The sequence below is a fragment of the Cuculus canorus genome, chromosome 3 (genome assembly GCF_017976375.1).
Source record: "Cuculus canorus isolate bCucCan1 chromosome 3, bCucCan1.pri, whole genome shotgun sequence".
NCBI lineage: Eukaryota > Metazoa > Chordata > Aves > Cuculiformes > Cuculidae > Cuculus > Cuculus canorus.
In genome coordinates, this window is record NC_071403.1 from 102,764,021 (window position 1) to 102,783,332 (window position 19,312).

The 19,312-nt window shown below is 37.5% G+C and overlaps 1 protein-coding gene across 3 annotated transcripts in view; it reads right to left on the reverse strand.

The window, feature by feature from the left end:
- The window catches only part of BTBD9 (BTB domain containing 9), a 124,452-nt gene extending 106,850 nt beyond the window's left edge, over nt 1–17,602 (reverse strand). Inside the window, exons 1-7 of one of the 3 annotated variants that reach the window (XM_054061558.1) lie at nt 17,554–17,602; nt 14,471–14,637; nt 9,197–9,407; nt 7,812–8,175; nt 6,341–6,605; nt 4,398–4,617; nt 2,683–2,802 (exon numbers count right to left, since the gene is read on the reverse strand). In XM_054061558.1, coding sequence (XP_053917533.1) covers nt 2,683–2,802; nt 4,398–4,617; nt 6,341–6,605; nt 7,812–8,175; nt 9,197–9,407; nt 14,471–14,552 — 1,262 coding nt within the window. In that variant the 5' untranslated portion in view covers nt 14,553–14,637; nt 17,554–17,602. Of the gene's footprint in view, nt 1–2,682; nt 2,803–4,397; nt 4,618–6,340; nt 6,606–7,811; nt 8,176–9,196; nt 9,408–14,470; nt 14,655–17,277; nt 17,470–17,553 lie in introns of those variants that run through there. The other 2 variants (XM_054061557.1, XM_054061559.1) reach the window with 2 other exon arrangements.
- Nucleotides 17,603–19,312: the final 1,710 nt, after the last annotated feature.

The window sequence follows — 19,312 nt, forward strand, 5'->3', positions numbered from 1 at the left end:
TACCACGATGCCATAAAACACTTAAAACCAAAATCAATTTTTTTTTAAACCAAAAAACCTCAAGCTACCACACATCTGAAATCTATACTGGTAAAAAAACTGCACTCTGAAAAGACACTTAGTTCAGCATCTAAGCTGATGCATCGTTCCCTAAGTGGTTGCATGCAAAGATATTACCGGCATTATTAAGACAAAAGGGGAACAAAAATTAAAACCAGTGGCAAGAAGACAGAGCGAAGCATGATACCTGCAATACACTCTTCAGTACTTTCGTCCATGAACATGAAAGTTTTGGCACTGGGACTTGTCACACTGATTCAAGAGCACACAGCAGAAGCAGTGTTGAACAATATGAAAACATAAGTAGTTTTGGACTTAGAAAATGTATAGATTGACCTAACGTTAATAAAAGTGAGTGATTTGCTAAGTTGTATTACAGCCTTCAGTTAAAAACGGGGCAGGCATTTACATCTTCAAATGAAATAATTTTTTTTATTTATCTGTTGATAATCTGATAACAATTTCTTTCTAGACAGAGAATATGAAACACTCCAAACATATCTGACCTTTGATGAATACGCATAAGTTAGCTGTAAAAAGCAATAGCAAATATTAGAAGAATACATTCTGACAATCTCCTATTAGCTTAAATTTTAAATCTGTGCTCACAACACTGGAGATCATAGCTTATTTTAGAGGACAAAAAAAAAAAAGCTACATATTTTAGGATTTCTGTTTTGTGTATGTTAGTATCCTAGAGATAACCAGTTTCACTCATTTAAAGCAGAGCCAACCTTCAAGCTGGATCTATTTATATTAATACAATTAAATAAAGTTCTCAAATGGAGTTCCTAAAAAAATTGTCAGCAATGTTAGGTCTCTAATTACATTTAAAATAACCATTTCTTCTTATTTACAGGAAAAATACGTAAAAAGAACAGTAAATTATATTCATAGTAATTTTACTTTTCTCTAGCAGATGCACTCTTAGTATAATACAGGCTTCAATCCACTGATGTGAAGAGGGATTACAGAAAAGCCTTATCTAAACTATCCTGAATATCATGTTGACTCACAACAAGGAACACTTCTTACCTTAACATTACTGCTTCTTAACACTAAGTACACATAAACTTTCGCTGCTACATGACTTTCTCTTTAGCTCTTTCACTTGCTCTTCTAAGTAGCTGCACCTACGGAGAATTCCCCACCACTCTGTGGACATGATAATGAGGAACAGAGATTTATAGAACATAAAAAGTTTACTGGGGATCATGGAGCAGAACAGGAAAAGTGATAGGCATGAGGACTAACAATGTGATAAGGAAATCTTTGCTGTAGTTGCCTGGACAACTGTATAGTTCAAATATCTGCTAAATTAAAACTGCATGGGGGAGGTTTCCAGGTGTGCTTGTGCATGCATTTAAGTAGATAATACATAGCTATGCATACAAAAACACCACATGAAATGAACTCCCTCCTAATAATCTGCTCCTCCAATACAGGGCAAGTTATTTAGGATTAAGAGATGATCAGAGAGCTACAATATGCAAGACGTCCTTTTCTGACAAAAGATGAGTAAGGTACAACCTTAAACATTCTCCCCTCCACTCTTCTATCTCTGCATTTTCAGGCAAGGCTACAAAAAGCCTTCAAAATAGAGCAATGATGCTTTCAAAACATAGTACAGACACACACAGCTGAAGACAGCTGAGGGAGGGGATGACAAATAGATTAACTGATGTTGAAATAAAAAAGTCAGTTTTTGACAAGCCTTTGGATGAGGCCAAAGAATGGCCGCCCTTTTGAAAGAAGATGAAGTCCCACTACAGCATCCTAGATCTCTTCAAGTCTTCTTGCCAACGTGACAGAAGAAAAAAAAAGCTGTCCTTACTAACAATACATCTACTTTGCACCAAGTCAAGGTCACACAAAAACACATGCCCAGGAAATGTAAAACACCTATAAATCCATAAGGCATTTCCTCATTGCTAGATGACTAATTACAGACACCTTTAAGCAAAGATTTATCAGATATGCACATATAAGGAAGACAGCACCAACCATTTCAGAGAAACAGTAAAATCATAGAACCTAGAAGGCAGGAATGCATTTGTTTACAACAGGAAAAACAAATTTCAAGACAGTTACATTCAGTATGAATGTTGCTTTGGTTTACAAGAAGTGTTGCTCAAACTTCCTCTGTCTTAACTCTCCCCCTTCTCTCTTTGACTACTGTTTAAAACACTCTTCCAATGCAACAGCAGAAAATACATAAAAACACATTTCCGAGTTGCATAGCAAGTACGTAAACACATTTTAAATATTTTGGCAGTCAAGGAATTATGTTTACTACTAAGTGAAACAAAACACATCCTCTGCAAGACAAAAAGTGAGTATGAATCAAAAAAAATAAGAAGAAATAAAAAATAAAGGTGAAAGAGATACATAATTAGAGATGGAAGCACTGGAGTTTTCAAAACAGGATGCCTACAATTTATCATCTATACTTACATTTAAAAATCCACTAAGATAGACAAACTGTTTTTTTAAGATAGCTGATCAAAGTTGTGTATATCATACGTTATTAGAAATACATAATGCAGTAGCAACATCCAGCAGCTTATTCTGCTACGTACATTATTTAATGATAGCCATGCAACATTACATTGATGAACTAACCTGCAGACACGGGCAGGAAAATACAGGTTCTGCCAGGACCGACAGAGGTATTTAGAGTGATCGATAACCCGAATCCAGTCTAACTCATCCATGGATACCTCAATGTAGTAGGAATAAGACCTATGGATTGTCAAAAACACTGGTTAGAAGACATCTTAGGTATTAAATTTTACACTTTCTTTTGGATTTTCAGTTTCACTGTACTCTAAGTGTTTTATGAAGACAAAGAACTCTGGAGTAAAGGTCCACCTCATCTGACATTCTGGCACCTACAATGATTTGTTCTACAAATTTCAAAGGAAGGAAACAGGACACCATGAAACAGAAAAGTTTTTTAATACGTTGTCCAAAAGAAAAGGGATCTTCCCCAAGTTTGAGTAGCTGCCAATTGACGTCTTGCAGATGAGGGACATTTTACCAGTTACAAGATCTCTAAATGTGCTAGAACACTCCTCATTATTCATACATGTCCAATACTACTTCAAATTTTATAGAATTAGCTAATAATTGGTTTATAAATTTGGTTGATCTTCTAGGACAAGTAGAAGAACACTGGATGAAGTAGTTCCCGTACTTTCAAAGATTTACTTTCCAAGCTTTCCAAAAGGAATAAAGGAGAAACACATAATTCAGTTAATCTAAATGAGAACCTACTTGAAACAATTACATAGCTAAAAATTAATGCAGTTTGTTTTGAAGCATTAATAACTGTAATTAATATTTTTTAAATATTTTAATTCTCAATAAATAAAACCCAATAAAACTGTACAGCCTGTTCCAAAATAACACTGCTTAGTTAAGAAACCAAAATGCAACTAGTTTGCAATTCTAAATTGTTAGTCTGGAAACAATATAAAATTAATCTTTTTTCATAAAGGTAATAACGTGCTAAAAGTTCAAAAAGCTTGCTTTTTTTTTTAAATACAAAATTGCTTATAAATACCTGCATGACCTGTCTACTAAGTTGTAAAATCTTTGTCACGGCAAGTTATAAAATTAATATATTAAATTTGTCAGAGAAAAAGAATATTGCAATCTTCCAGCTTAAGCAGTCACTCAGTTGTTCGAATACACAGAATTTGATCTTTCATGCATTCCATAACAACCTAAAGGCTGCTAAGCATTAATTGGCTAAGGTATCCATGATAGTCCATACTTCACCAGTTGCATCAGGAAGTGGCTTCTAATAACTACTGCAATCAGTCAGTAATTCACATTCTAAATATATTTTACTATCTCTGAATTATTGTTGAAGTGTGCTATTTCATTACAATTTTGACACATGGAAGAAATCTGACCAAACATTTCTTCAACATTTGGAATGTAAATATGTAAAAACTATGGTTTTTGCAAAAGAACTTCAGTATTGTTTTTCAAACTGAAATAAAAGTGGTTGAAAACTAAGTGGCAAACAGAAAACAATTAAACTAATTTAAATTACAGAAAGTGTCATTGCTAACATAAACTGCTTAATGAAGACACATAAAATACAGTGAAATGGGGTAGTTGGATATCACAAAATATGGTCTTGTGTTAAGGAACCAAAACTACCTACAGAAAAAAAAAAAGTGTTTTTTCAAATAAAACTAGTCATTGTCATCTCCAACATTTTATAACGCTGTTTGTATAAAATATTTAATGAGTATTTCACATTGATATGTTAATACCAGTACATAAGGCATTACCTGCCCTTTTTACATCAACCTGGCACCTACCGACTATCTCTGTCCCACAGGAGTATTCGTATGTGGTTGATTATTGATGGCTGGCCTAGTTTAATTTCAATTCCAGAACGGCAGTCATCATCGATTGGGTGTCGAGAGAAGCCATGATCCAAGTCATAGTTCTGAGTATCTCCATCTAATAAAGCAGACTTCAGCTCCCCTTTTACAACCTGTGCTCCATACTTCATTGTTGCAATATTTTCCCCTGGTACTAAGAAGAAAAGGAAATAATTGCTTAGTTTTTACAGTCTCATACTGCAAATTAGATGTTCTGGACATCAGCTGCATTAGGTCAGAACAAAGATTTATTGTCAGTATCCTTTCTTAGTCACAAATGCATGCTTAAGGAGAAACAAAAGTACAAAAGAGCCACTTTAGGAATTTTGCTTGTTCCATTTCATTTGATGCCCCCTAGGTCTTTTATTGTAATAATAAATCATGATAATTCACTAGTTTGTATTATTTATATTCTCAGTCCCCTTCATAATTTTAGAGAATTCTATCGTACCTTCCTCATTCAATCATTGCTTTTCACCTGTTTTTAAGGGTTTCCTATATTTAGTGTCTCCTCGTGATTAACCTCTCCCCATAATTTTTTGCCCTTTGAGATTTTTTTTTCTAATTTCATCTGGAGGTCTTCATGTTTGAACTGGAAGGAAACTAAAAATTACATAAAATGTTCAAGATGTGGATGCATCATGAATTTGCAGAGTGGTGTATACAGAGGTAGAGCTGTACAAGCTATTTTGATTACTATATAAGCTATGAACCACCATGATTTTTAAGAGCCTTGTTTGAGGAGAGACCTATAAAACAATCTGAAAGCTAAATGATGAAAAGCTGCCCCTGAAATCTTCAGGTAAATTGGCAAAAGAAGTATGAATATTAACAGAATGTGAAGTTTAACTTCGAAAGAACACAATTTGAAGTGATAAAATTTCAAATGTATTGTAGTACTATTCCATAAAAACATCAAATGCACAACTAGAAATTGCAAGTGGTCACCAATGTTTCCACGAAATGAAAAAGTTCCAAGTGTCTGAACTAGTACTGGAACAATACCAAAATTCAATTCCCTAAAAAGCTGTGATTTTGACAAAGCTAGAAATTTTGAGAATAGGAGCATATGGAGACATAAATATGCAAAAAAAAAAAAAGTTAAAAAAGCCATTTAACTTTTTTCAATTCATCAATGTAAGAAACATTGCAGTAGGTAAGAATTTCACAATATCCTGTATTAACTCATATGTTTCAATATTAATATCTGTAACTTCTAAGAGAGAACAAAGGGAAGACAGTTCTGAAAAAGCAGCTCTCTTTCACAGGGCTTATGTACTACAGTAGAGGCTCTCAAAGAATATTCTAACTTTATTCTTTTCTGTGTTGCAAATACTCTCTAAATCACACATTAGATAAGTTAACAATAGCTTTCTAAAGCTCAGTGTTAGGTATTCTGATTGAATTAACAGAGAGCACAGACAAAGTCAAACAAAAGACTTCTCATTCTTTTTAGGCTTCCATCAACGCAAGTTTGGAAGACTTGTTTACACTATTTGGGCAAGCATGGAAAGAGTAAGAGAAAAAAAATAGTGAAAATTAAAATCTTCATGATGTAGAAAACAAGTCACTATCAATACAGACCCACTTAAATATCATGTATCACACAGCCAATGCATTTTTATTTTTTATTTTTTTGCAAAAGGTTTAGTATTAAAACAGTACTTCCTCTAGGAAAACACACTCTTATTAAACAATTATGTTCAAGCAATATCCTGAGATACAAAGCACAGAAACAATGTTGAACTATTATTATCTGAGGAACAGAAATTGGCAAGAACAATACAATAACACAGGTATTTCATTATGTAAGCCTTTTAATACACAACTACATCCTAAATGAGAGAACAAACAAGCAAAAAAAATCTGATGCTTACTCAACCTGCCCCTGTAGTTGAGGTCCATGTCTCGACTCTCAGAACGAATCTTAATGGCATCTAGGATGGCATCAGGTGACAACAATCCAGAAGGTCTTACAACATTTAGTAGTTCAGTTAGACTCATTAGTGGCAAACGTACTGCTTGCATGATTTCAGCGTGGTTTTCCTTGGGGTTATGTTTACACCAATTCATCAAAGCTTGGAAAATGTCCTTCTCAGGAGCTGCAAATGAGTCCCTCAATACAATACTTAGAAGAGCAGCCTGGAAAAGAAAAACATAAAAAAAAACCCACAGAAATAAAATTAAATTTTCTTAAAAGGGGAGGAGAGGGCGGGAGGAGATTAAAATAAGGAAAAAATTAATGGTTATTCTAACTTGTAGTTATTAAAAATAATCTCCAAAGGACTGACTACCTGAAACTGTAGCTTGTTTTAGTTACTTAATAACCTATAATGTAAATAATAGGTAATGTTACAAATCTACCACAAGAAATAAGTCAGAATGATGTCATAAAGTATGTGCTTCCTAATGAATGATGTCCACTGATGTCTTTATTGATAATATGCTCTCAGAGCTCAGATTTAACAAACTCTGCATGATAGAGTACAGCAGAGATAAAAAAAATAAAAAGACATGTTTTTTTCCCCTACACAACTAGTAAGTTAGTCAGTGGAGCACTGTGTCTTGTACTTATTCAAACAGTAGACCCATCACACCTTTTCCACTAAAAACACTTAAAAAAATAAAATTAAGCTATCATTCATTCAAGATGCCCTACTGCTTCATGCAAACATCATTTGAAACACTATCAATATTATATCCAGCCCAAAGATCGCTCCATAGTAAGTGGAAAACTTCAGTGTCATTGACTAGCCTGATTTGGGCACAAATACTTACGCATCAACAAACACCATCATCACAAAAAAAAAACACCAAACAAACAACAAACCACACTATAACACCATCATGTTATGCAATATGAGAGTATGATGACAATCAGCAATATAAATCACAGCAACCTCTAGAATGCTCTAACTTACAGAGTAGAAAGCCACTCATCCCTTATCAAGAAATTAATACAATGCGAGTATCTTCTGCTATCTTAAAATCTTTACTTTATATCCCCTAAGCAGCATTCAGAAGCCAAACTCTATTTCAAGAACAGATGAAAAAAAGTCAAATTAAGATTAGATTGCCTGCTCTCACACTTCAGAATACCCAATCAGATTTACTACGTTTAGCTACACTGACTGGTCAAAACTAAATATCTAAAATATTCAGAACAGATCATCGGGATTTTCAGTTCAGCTTGGCTTGAATGTTTTCAACTGTCACAGTTTCACCAATATAAAACAATATCTGTTAAATACACAGAAACTTGTTATTTGGTGTCCTCATTAGTATTTTATCATGAAGTTGTATACAGATTAACATTCCTGGGGGAAAATGTGGAAACAAAAGATATACCTTAGAAAGCGATAGGAAGCCTTCACTGGAGAGTACTTCTTGAGCATTTCTATCCATGAACATACAGCACATACAAGTTAATTTGGGAAGGGAATAAAGACTGGCAACATCAAATGTCATACAGACGTTCTGAATATTAAGGATTGTGCAAAGATACTCAGAGGTGGAATCCTCTAGTTCTGGGAACCCATATTTATGTGCTAGGCTTAGGAAGTCCAGGAGAACCTCCTCTTTCTCATCTCGTAGAGTAGCACGACCAGTGTAAATATATTTCAACAGCATGGTAAATGCTTCTGCAGTGGTGTCCTGAAGAGGAATCTCTGCTTCAGGTTGCGATTCTCTCATTCCACCATACAGTAATGCTCTATAAAGAAGATAAAATTAGAGAAATTTGTATCCTGATTTTAAAAAAAAAAAAAATGCAAAAAGCAGAAAGAGAAAAGAATAAATTACTATTTTCAGCAAAGGGAATACAAAAGGTGTATGGTCTAAGGATCTATAAACCAAATCCTCTTATACTTGGCATTTAAAGCACCACTCTGCTCTGGAAGCGGCTGCAAAAGAATAATATCCTAATGCACCAAGTTTTATCATACAAAACAATTGAGATACTATTCTCATCCTTTTTTTTTTTTTAATATAGTGCCAACAGAGAGAAATTAAAAAAAAAACCCAAAATATGTTCAGAAAGCAATGAAACGAGTAAATCTACTACTGTAACAGCGGTGGTAGATTATCATTCTCTGGATATGTGATCCTGTGTTCTTCACTCTGATGAAATCCCGTAATCTGAGAAAAAATCCAAGTATTTATAATTTTTTTAATATATGATAATACAGTTTAAACAGAATCTGCATTCATGCTTGAGTTTAGTTATTAGCTTATCCCTCTGACTGGAAGATTGGCAGGAAGTTCTAGTAATTACACTTAGAGTGAAGAAGGCCCACCTCTTAAAAAAGCCGGATTAGTATTATTCCCATTTTAAAATATATATTCTAACCTGTATCAGCCAAAACTCTTTAAATACTCAATTCCAATGCGTCCAAATTAAACTTTCTCATCGAGTATTTCCATGGAAGCACATCATCCATACTCTGAGAAATCAAAACAATTTTACAGCAGAACTTTGTTCTGAAGTTCTCTCTCTTAAATTTGTGAAACTACCTTCAAAATCCAATTTAATGAAGGTCAAAAGAATAACACCATGACATGGTATTTATCTTTTTATATTTGGACACAATGATCTGATGTGCTGGGAAACATTCACACGGAAAAGGTCACACTCAGTGGACAGATGATTACACCCTGAAAAGTTCATAGAGAAACAATGTTTATCCTATCTGCATGAAAATTTCCTGCGAACCTGACAAAAAGCTATACTTCACCTGAAATAATGGCACCTAGCAGCCAGGATCACCCTGTGTGCCGGAAAACGTTTCTTTTCCACAATAAAGGTAACGTCACTATATTCTTCCCCATTCATTAGAGCACCAATATGCTCTGATAGAATGTGAACATGGTCAATCTCACCCACAGCTGTGTAAGGGCGAAGCGGATGGCTGTTACTCATCTTGGATGGATGGTGATATTGGTAGCCTAAAGGGAAAAAGAAAATAACTGTTATCATAAAGGGCACAAATATTAAAAAATGGCAAAGACCAAGCTGTGACTGCGAAAAAAAGCAACTAGTGTAAGTTACCATATATTATAAGGAAAATGAAACCTAGAGTTTTTTTAGTAAAGTTAATTTACAGCAGGGCTCGATGCAACCTGCATCAACATCCTAATTGACAGAATATATTTCAGAGAATTCTGTCACCTTGTTGTTCTGTCAATCCATTCACTTAAAATAAAAAAGCTTCCAACAAAAAAATTAAAAATTAAACAACTATAATTAAGTTATAATTAGAAAGCAATTTGATCTGCAATAAAACACACACAAATTATAAAGAAAGAAATAATTTTACCAATTAAGGATAGTCTTAACTCCCAAGTCTCTATCAAAAACCGTGACAAGTAACAACATCAGTGTTTTTGCAGAATTCCAATCAACTTTCCAGAACTGGGAGAAAATAGCAGTTGGGATAACTTTTAACAAATAGCATACAATCTCTGTCAAAGAGCAAAGCTTTACAACATACAATGCAATTTTCTTACCCTTTTGGCTTTCTTGATGCCTTCTCGTTCCCTCATACATCTAATAAGCCTCCTAATACCTCTCAGTTATCAAACAGTAGATTGTCCACTAACGCACAATACAGATTAATGCATTAGTCATATCTTCTATGGAATTATTTTGTTACTTCATAATTTACAGGTGGTTTAAGTTTTGCTGGTTTTGGCTTATTTCAGCAACAGCACCTTTCTGAATTCTCAGTGGCAAAAGCATCAACAGGAGAACCTAGGTCTTAAATCATCTTGTATTGTTACACTTCAGTTTACTTTTAAATAAAAAAAGAAAGAGGCAGGCTGTTTCAGATAATAACCATCCATACTTTCAGAGACATCTTCTGTGCTCTGACAACCAGCCACTTTCCAACACGGGCACATACTTAGTGCTGAAGAAAGACAGTGTACCACAAGAAGCAAGAACATGATGAAGCCATATCCTGCACACAGCTAACAAGATTATCTTTCAAATGAAACATTCATTACATAAATGCATATTTAAGCTCTATTTCATGAGAAAATACACACCTGTTTCCAGTCATTTCTACCCCAACAAAGTAAAGAAAACACGTGCCGATAGGGTTAAGTGTTATTTGCGCTTCTGTAAAACATGGAAAGACTTAACCTAAAATCAAGGTATTGTAGAAGCATGGTCCCAAAGAACTTCAAACTAAACTAGAAAAAGCAATAGATATAGAAAGTAAGGGAAAAATTCACATACTAAATTGATAATACAGATCACAGGGCAAATGGGAACAAACCCCCAACTTCCCTCAGCCTGTCTCTGCTGTTTGAATTAGTAGCTGTGTCCCTGTGTAATCATTACAGCATGGAACCAGCAATACCAGCCAAGACAGTGGAGGCAGCCTAACTGTGGGAACAGAGAATACTTAACAGTCATTCTTCTATCCTGACACAAGATTAAATTATTTTTATAGGTTTTCATAATAACAAACTGTTTCTTCCATTTGCACTTGTTAAATTACAATTAGTTAAGACAACTCTACACTGAACAGATTTATGCAATGTGCGCTTCCAGTAACATTTACTTTGTAACAAGTAAGATTAACTTAACCGCATCAGTCCAGCTGCACCTATTTATACTAGCAATAACAATTATCACAACATAATTACTTGAGAGTTTTATAGACAAAATTAAAATTGAAATGCCCTCAAAATAGAAAAGGTTTTATTACACTGAAGGAGTAAACAAAAGGACATTTGTTACTAAGCTGCACATCTCAAGCTTTAACACTCCTTCCAGACTTCTGTATCTCACAAGTCTGTAATTGCTGTTGTTGATCTTCATACACAACAGTCAGGCAACCCAGTTACGTGTATTATATGCATATTATCAGCCAACTCTGTACTGTCTCTCTCTCTGCTGCTAGTTCTGATCTTGATTAATAGGGAAGTTCATTTGTGGTATTTCATACATGTACAAATAGAGGCACCTTTTGGTTTTAAAATCTATTTTAATTTCCTTTTTTCTATTTTGGTTTTAAAATCTATTTTAATTTCCTTTTTTCCTACATGCTACTTCTTTGTTTCCTTTATCTAGTCACATCTCTAAAAAATAAGAACTACTGTCTGAATGGAACTGAAAGACTATAGAACTGGTAAAGATAAGGAAATGCCACCAGCTGCACACTTCTTTGCTTCCAGTAGCTGTAGATGTTGCCACCTGCCAACACTGTGAAAAGTTCAAGGGAAAATTTGTTTCCATTTCAGGCTAAATAAACAAATAAAAATCAAAAGAACACTTCCCTCTCCAGGTATATCAACTTCTCTCTAAACAAGGATCAGTACAGAAGAGGGCAAAGTCTGAACTGGGGATACTTGCTAATAAGCCAATAATGCCAGCCCCTATAAACACGAAGACTCTGAGCTACAGCAAGTGATGAAAGTAGAAATTTAGAAATCCCTGTGCGTAAGCTGCCAGATGAATTTTTTCAATGTGTAACACTCCCCAACTTTCTGGTGCAATCAATGTACTCTTCTAAATTTCTAGTTTCAAACACGAGCATGCTAAACACATGGAATACAGAACTCAAAAGATAGCTACAAGCCTCTGGCTGGGGAACCTTTTAAATGTTTCAAAGTGCTGGAAACCAGCACCAGTACACTGAAAAAGCACTCAAACTTATTTGTTTACTACTAGGCATTTACAATGCAAGTTTAATCTGTATTGTGGATCTTCCACATAAAACAGCCTAACAAGAGCAGTCCCACCTTCAAAATACACAACCAAACAATGAATGATTTCAGATTTTCTCGGACTGGCTTAATTAATGGTACCAATTCAGTCAATCCTTGAAGTGATCTGCACATTTATTGTTTGAGGAAGTAAAAAGTAATACATTGCTTCAGTTGTGCTAAACTGCTATGAGCTCACAACTTCCCTGTACAGCTAAAGATATATTTTTCTACTTGCAACTTGAAGTATTATTTATGATAAAAAAGATAGATAGATGCTTCTGGGATCTTGGCAAAACCCTTCCTGAAGATGCCTCTGGCATCTTCTGTCATCTAATAATATCTTCTCTTTCAGAGAAGACAAGCATTTACTCTTCCTGATAGTCAAAGAACAACATTTAATAAGCTTCACAATAAAAAGCCAAGACATTTACAAACCTCTTGCCAGCACCATAACCTATTTCCAGGAGGTATTCAGAGCAAATTAACCACTCCAGGAGTCAGCTGCTGCAGTTCTACTCATGCCACAAAAATAAAAGTGTCTTTGCAGTGAGTTTGAGGCACCATTAAAACTGCAACAATCTCAAAAGGTATCTGTTAAGTCAGAAGGCCTACAAATCACTTCCACCCAACATCCCACCAGCAGACAAGCTTCTTGGTGGCCGGCCCACTTCAACAGTGAGCATGTAAGAAACACAGCCTAGGATTCATCACATAAGGCAATATGCAATATTACATGATGCACGTCATGACTAGAAAAACAATTCCCCCCTAGTTTTCAGCATGCTGTATTTCTTTTCAATAAGCAGTCTGTAACATGCTACTGCACACAAAAATGTAACCTAGAAAACGCAACAACAACAGCAAAACACCAATGGCATCTTTACTAAAGAACTCTCCAAATGGAGCCGCATACAGACTCGTACGAAGTCACTTCCCTCCCTCACTTTGTCTATCACTTAAGAGTCCTCTGAAAAGCAGTGCTGTTTCAATGAAACACGGGAGACTTTTCATAGCAGGCACAGAAAAAGGAATTTAAGAAATTGTTTAATAGAAGTTTGGAATTTTTTTAATATAAAATGAGTGGAAAACGTTTACATAATCGATAATCCTATTTAAACTTCAGAAATAATTGCAAGTGAACAGACTATTGCTACAATTAAAAAAAAAAAAAAGTCTGGATTATAAAAACCAAGCATATAATTTCATACCCTTGAAACACTCAATTCCTTTATCATCTACTTCGTACCTATCAAGACAATACCGATTTTGTCAGAACTACATACAGAGAATTTTCATAAATATGATTCTCTTGCACTGCTATTTTATCTAGAAACAGGAATTTGTCTTCAGTTGACTAGAAAGCATTTAAGTAGCACTTCATTTTTTTTGTAATTCATTACTTCATAAAATATTTCACTATGCTTTAAATCAATTCCAGCAACATATTATTTTAATTACAATTATTGTTGGCATAGACTCACAGAATGTGGTACATGTGGTACATGCAACAGTAAGGCTACTGTACAAACATATCACTGTTTCAAATCATAGTTTGTTTTTTAATGGATATTCAGGTCTCTTTACACAAAAATATTTTGTTCTCCCAAGTTCTTCTACAATAAGGGAACATCTCAGGAGATAGGAATTTTTAGTAAATATTTCAACATACACAGAGTATAACTCAAGTAAATACTCTGACTCCGTCAGAACCCTCACTACAGAAGCTCCTTTGTGCTTCTAAATAACAATAACAAAGTCGACTATAAGTGAAGATTGTAATATAAAGCGAAAATATACATGTTCTAATGCTTAGTATCCAATAATAATAAGGTAATCAATGCAGTACAAATTTATAGATATAATATGAAAGATCAAGTAAATTAAATTCACAGAATCAAACCTTCTGTTTTGAACAGATTAAAAGAAAAGCAGGTGTTAACTCTGGTTAATGGTAAATAACCACACCATTCAATAACAGCATTCTAAATAACGATTTAATACTGAAGTGTTTTGACTTAAAGCAAATGGAAAGTCATGAACTGCTCATCTGCAAACACATTCCCACTACTAAAGAGCTGTAGTGCTATTGTTTTACGTTCTGCTTAGAGGTTTCTTCATCTGACAGAAAAGCAGGAGTGAGCTTTGTATTTGTTCTCTGTACCAAAGCAATGGCAGATTATTTAGTCACACACTTACAAAATAAGTACTAATGCACCAGATAAACCTGGTTAAAATGGCATGCAACTAAACCATTAAGTTAAAATATCAAGAAAATACAGTGGTCCACTCACCAGTAAAGCTATCTGAAGATCTACAGTGGACGTAGCCTGTAGGCAGATGACCGGCTTCCTGAAAATTAGGGTTCTTCGCCATTCTGAATGATGTACAGATTGAACAGCAAGCTCATAGAAATGCTATTCAGCAACATCCAGCTGCACAGCAACAATTGTACCATTTCCTGAAACAATGCATGAAATGTGTACCATCAGAAACACAGAGCATGGCACCTATGGCAAAAGTGAGATGTATATTTCTTAGTTAAAACTTGTGTGAAATAAATTCTTTAAAAAACCCTCCATTCTATGCAAAAAAACTTCTACTAACACTAGAACATAGCATTAGAATTTCTCTTTTTTGAGTTGTTATAGTTTAATTTTGACCATTCATTTTTTTTAACCATCAAAAACCGATGCTAACATATTGCCATTCATTTCTTCATTATAAGCCATAAAAATTTCACCCAGATATCCCTGCTACAGCATTAATGTCCTCGAGAACACCATTTTCCCACAAGGGTGTCCTAATTAAACCATGTCTATACAACCTGTATCACACACGTTTTATTCCCTATACGTACGTAGTTGCCTAGTGTTCTTGCCTAGCTAAAGGTCTGGGGGATTTTTTGGTGGGGGAGGTGAGGGGCGTCTGTGTTTGGGTTTCTGTTACAATACTCTAGGCAATAGATCCTTCTCTGGTGCAAGCCTTTAATTTTACAAACAGGAAAGCAACACAAAACTGTAGGGTGAGGAAGTAAAGAAATATAGAGGCTTTATTTGTTTAACTACATAACCAACATAATAAGCCTCTCTCAACAAGTATAAATTACTGTTATTCTTCCTATCATACATGTCAGCAGGAAAAATAAACTGTATTTAATTTGCTAAATAGCTGATGTACTGATCTATGAATTGCCTCATAAGAGACACTCTACTCTCCTTTACAGTGTATGTTTAAGCAGGCAAAGGAAGACAAGGAAGAAAAAATACTTTTAGGTAGTCTCATGAACTGGAAGGTAATCGCATCTTAATCCAGCAAACTGAAAACAGGTATTTGACAAAGCAAATCTCCTGGGTTTGGAGAATAACCCATACTATGCAATTCATTCTTACAAGCAGACTATATTATTAAATTGGTTTTCATTGTCAAAACGTATTCAAAAGCCACTTAGAAAAATAATTTGAGTACTTTTTTTACATAAACATGAGCGAAGAGACCCCAACAGAACAGTGCACTTCAAGCACCCGTTTTATGTATTTGTAACAGCAGACACGTCAAACACACCTGCATTGCGAGTAGGATCAAATTAAATCTTAAAGAACACAAAAAAAAAAAATCAGTGATGCCAGCATAGAGCTTTGGGAGGGGTCTGTGCGCTGTGCTTTTAAAATAACACCAGCAAAGAGTATTGCTGGGCAAGCAAGACTACCAGCAAATTGCAAACAAGTTAACATCAGGTTAGGGTCAGGCCTGACAAGATGACAGCTTCTAAGCCAAAAGGCATTTCAGTGAATCACAGCAGCACATAGCTTGAAAGAGTACCTAAGGACTAAGACTTCAGAAAAACCTCTGAGAATACTGTTTACTATCAAAGCATAAAATATTTATAACAACAACAATAACAATAGAATATAAATTCATTCCAATTCATTGTATTTATACACAATATAAATTCATTGCAATGTGAAAACTACTGTTTTGTTTAATACTCCTGAATGGATATGCAAGCAATCATAAAATCATTGAAAGGTAGACATAGTAACTCAAATGATAATACTTTTTTTTTTTTAGTTTTGTGTTTGTTATATGAAGCAACCCTAATACTTTAAGTTGTCATTAGCAAGATACTTTCTGTCTGGCATTTACAGATACTGTGCTTTACATGGTGCCTTATCAGTAACATTCATATACAACAGATTCTTTCCCTTCTTTAATATTTGCCAAGCGGCCTTTATTTTCTGCAACAATAAACCATGAATTCATGGTTGCATTCTCTATTTCTGTTCTTCTATACTTCCAGAACTAATACCTACCAGAAAGTTAGGCTGGCACAGCTGACTCATGAAACCTCACCCTGCTTTAAAAAAAGGTTCACGATACTGCAGAGTACCTTACAGCAGCAATTCACAGAACTCTTAATTTAAAGACTATTTTAGTTTAACTTCAGTGCAATACCTTCTGAAGTTAATAGGGTGAGAATAGTGCCATGAAGCATGGGAGCCGTAGGAATGAGACAAAGCACTCAGTTGATAGTAGCTTTCGTAATGATAGTATCATAGAATGGTTTGGGTTGGAAGGGACCTTAAAGATCACCCAGTTCTAACCCCTCTGCCATGGGCAGGGACGCCTCCCACCGGACCAGGCTGCTCAAGGCCCCAGCCAACCTGGCCTTGAACACCTCCAGAGATGGGGTATCCACAACTTCCCTGGGCAACTTGTTCCAGTGCCTCACCACCCTCAATGTGAAGAATTTCCTCCTTGTGTCTAACCTAAATCTTCCCCCTCCAATTTAAAGCCATCCCCCCTCGCCCTATCACTACATGCCCTTGTAAAATGTCCTTCCCTAACTCTCCTGGAGCCCCTCTCAGGTACTGGAAGGTCGCTATAAGATCTCCTCGGAGCCTTCTCCAGGCTGAACAACCCCAACTCTCTCAGTCTGTCCTGGTATGGGAGGTGCTGCAGCCCTCTGATCATCCTTGCAGACCTCCTCTGGACCCATTCCAACCATTCCATATCCTTCTGAAGGTTTCCAGAACTAGACACAATACCCCAGATGGGGTCTCACGAGAGGGTAGCAGAAGGGCAGAATTGCCCCCCTCGCCCGCTGACCACGCTTCTTCTGATGCAGCCGAGGGGAGGAGGGGGAGAAGCCCGGCAGGCGCAAGAGGCCGGCGGGGCGGAGAGGGCGGCAGTGCCCGCCCAAGGTCGCGCCCGGGGCCGCCAGGGCCTGGAGTCGCGGCCTCCCCGCTCGCCCGCAAAAGCCGCTCCCGGTGAAGTCCCCTCCCTGTCTTCCGCGGGCGGCCCGCGCTGCCCCGGCCGCTCCCGGTGGGTCCTGCCGCGAAGGGGGGGGGATCGGGCCGCGGCCCTCGGGACTCACCAGCCCCGCCGCCACCGCCCCCGGCCCCGCCGCCGTCGCTACGTCAAGCGGCGCGCTGACGTCATCTAGCAACAGCGGCCCTGCCCCTGCGCGGTGACGCACGGCGGGCGGGGCGAGCTGAAGGAGCGCTGGTGCCGTGAGCGGCCCGTGAGGGGGTCGGTCGGTGGGAGAGATCCTGGAGCTCATGGAGTCCAACCGCAGATGCCCCTGAACCATCCCTGAGCGCCTCATCGACCCGGCTTTTAAACACCTTCAGGGATAGGGGCTCAGCCGCCTCCCCGGGCAGCTGTGCCAGTGCCCCAGAACGCTTTTAAGTGGAGAAGTTTTTCCTGATGTCCAACTGAATCTGCTCTGGTGCAGCTTGAGGCCATTCCCTCTCATCCTATCACTTGGGCAAAGAGACCAACACCCACCTCCCTACGACCTCCTTTCAGGCAGTTGTAGACAGTGATAAGGTCTCCCCTCAGCCTTCTCCAGGCTAAACAACCCCAGTTCCCTCAGCCGTTCCTCATAAGACTTGTTCTCCAGCCCCCTCACCTCACCTTCATTGCTCTTCTCTGGACACGCTCCAGCACCTCAAGGTCCTTCTTGTAGTAAGGGGCCCAAAACTGAACACAGGATTTGAGGTGTGGCCTCACCTGTGCTGAGTAGAGGGGCAGAATCACCTCCCTCATCCTCCTGGCTGCACTGCTTCTGATACAAGCCAAGATGCCATTGACCTTGGCCACCTGGGCACACTGCTGGCTCCTCTTCAGTCATCTGTCAGCCAATACCCTGAGGTCCTTCTCTGCCAGCCAGCTTTCCAGCCACTCTTCTGAAGCCTGTAGTGCTGTACAGGGTTGTTGTATCCCAAGTGCAGGACTTGGCACTTGGCCTTGTTAAACCTCATCCTGCTAGCCTCAACCCACTGATCCAGCCTGTCCTAAGTCATTCTAAGTAACTTCATACTCTGAAAGCTAACTATGTTTTCGAGACAGCACTCTTTTCCCAAAGTAATAACTTTGCAGGGCATTGGTATGTATAAGTCAATGCTTATACCCATAGTAGCCAAGCCATCCTCAAGCTGGTGAAAAAAGGCCGCACCTGCAAGGAGGTGCAAATAGGGCAGGTGACCCTAAACTGACAGAGCATTCCATCCCATATACTTCATAATCAGTATGAAGCTGAGAGATCATGACGCTCTCTCTTCTGCAATGACCAACACCCAGCAAGGACTACTTCTGTTTTCCCCTAATCTGGGGATGCATTCCTGAATCCAGTTCCTGAGTCCAGCTCCCTCTTAGCCATGGACCCATTCCCCTCTGTCTGCTCTGCAGTATTATGGTGACATAGTCATTAAGGAGTGGGGTGGGGGCACAATCTCATATACTTTTATATGTTCTATTATTTTCTAATATTTTAATAATTACTATTATTTCATTAAAGTTGTAGTTTTAGTTTCCAACCCGCAAGTCCTTTTACTCTCATTTTTCTCTGGAGGGAGGGTGATGACGGAGTGAGAACCTCAACCACCACGTTTTAGCTGCTCAGTTTAGCTGGGCTGGCTTTATTTTGGTTAAACTGTGACAGAACGTTAAAGTATGTGTCTCCATCCTGGTTGCGTCTCGCATGCAGGCAGCAGCCAGCCTGGCAGCAGGGACCAGCATTCTCCAGAAGCAGGAACCTCAATCAGACACCAGGGATGCACAAACACCCAGCCCTTGCAAAACGGGATCTACACATAACCCTCCCCGCTGATTCCCATCTGCTGGGCTTGGCT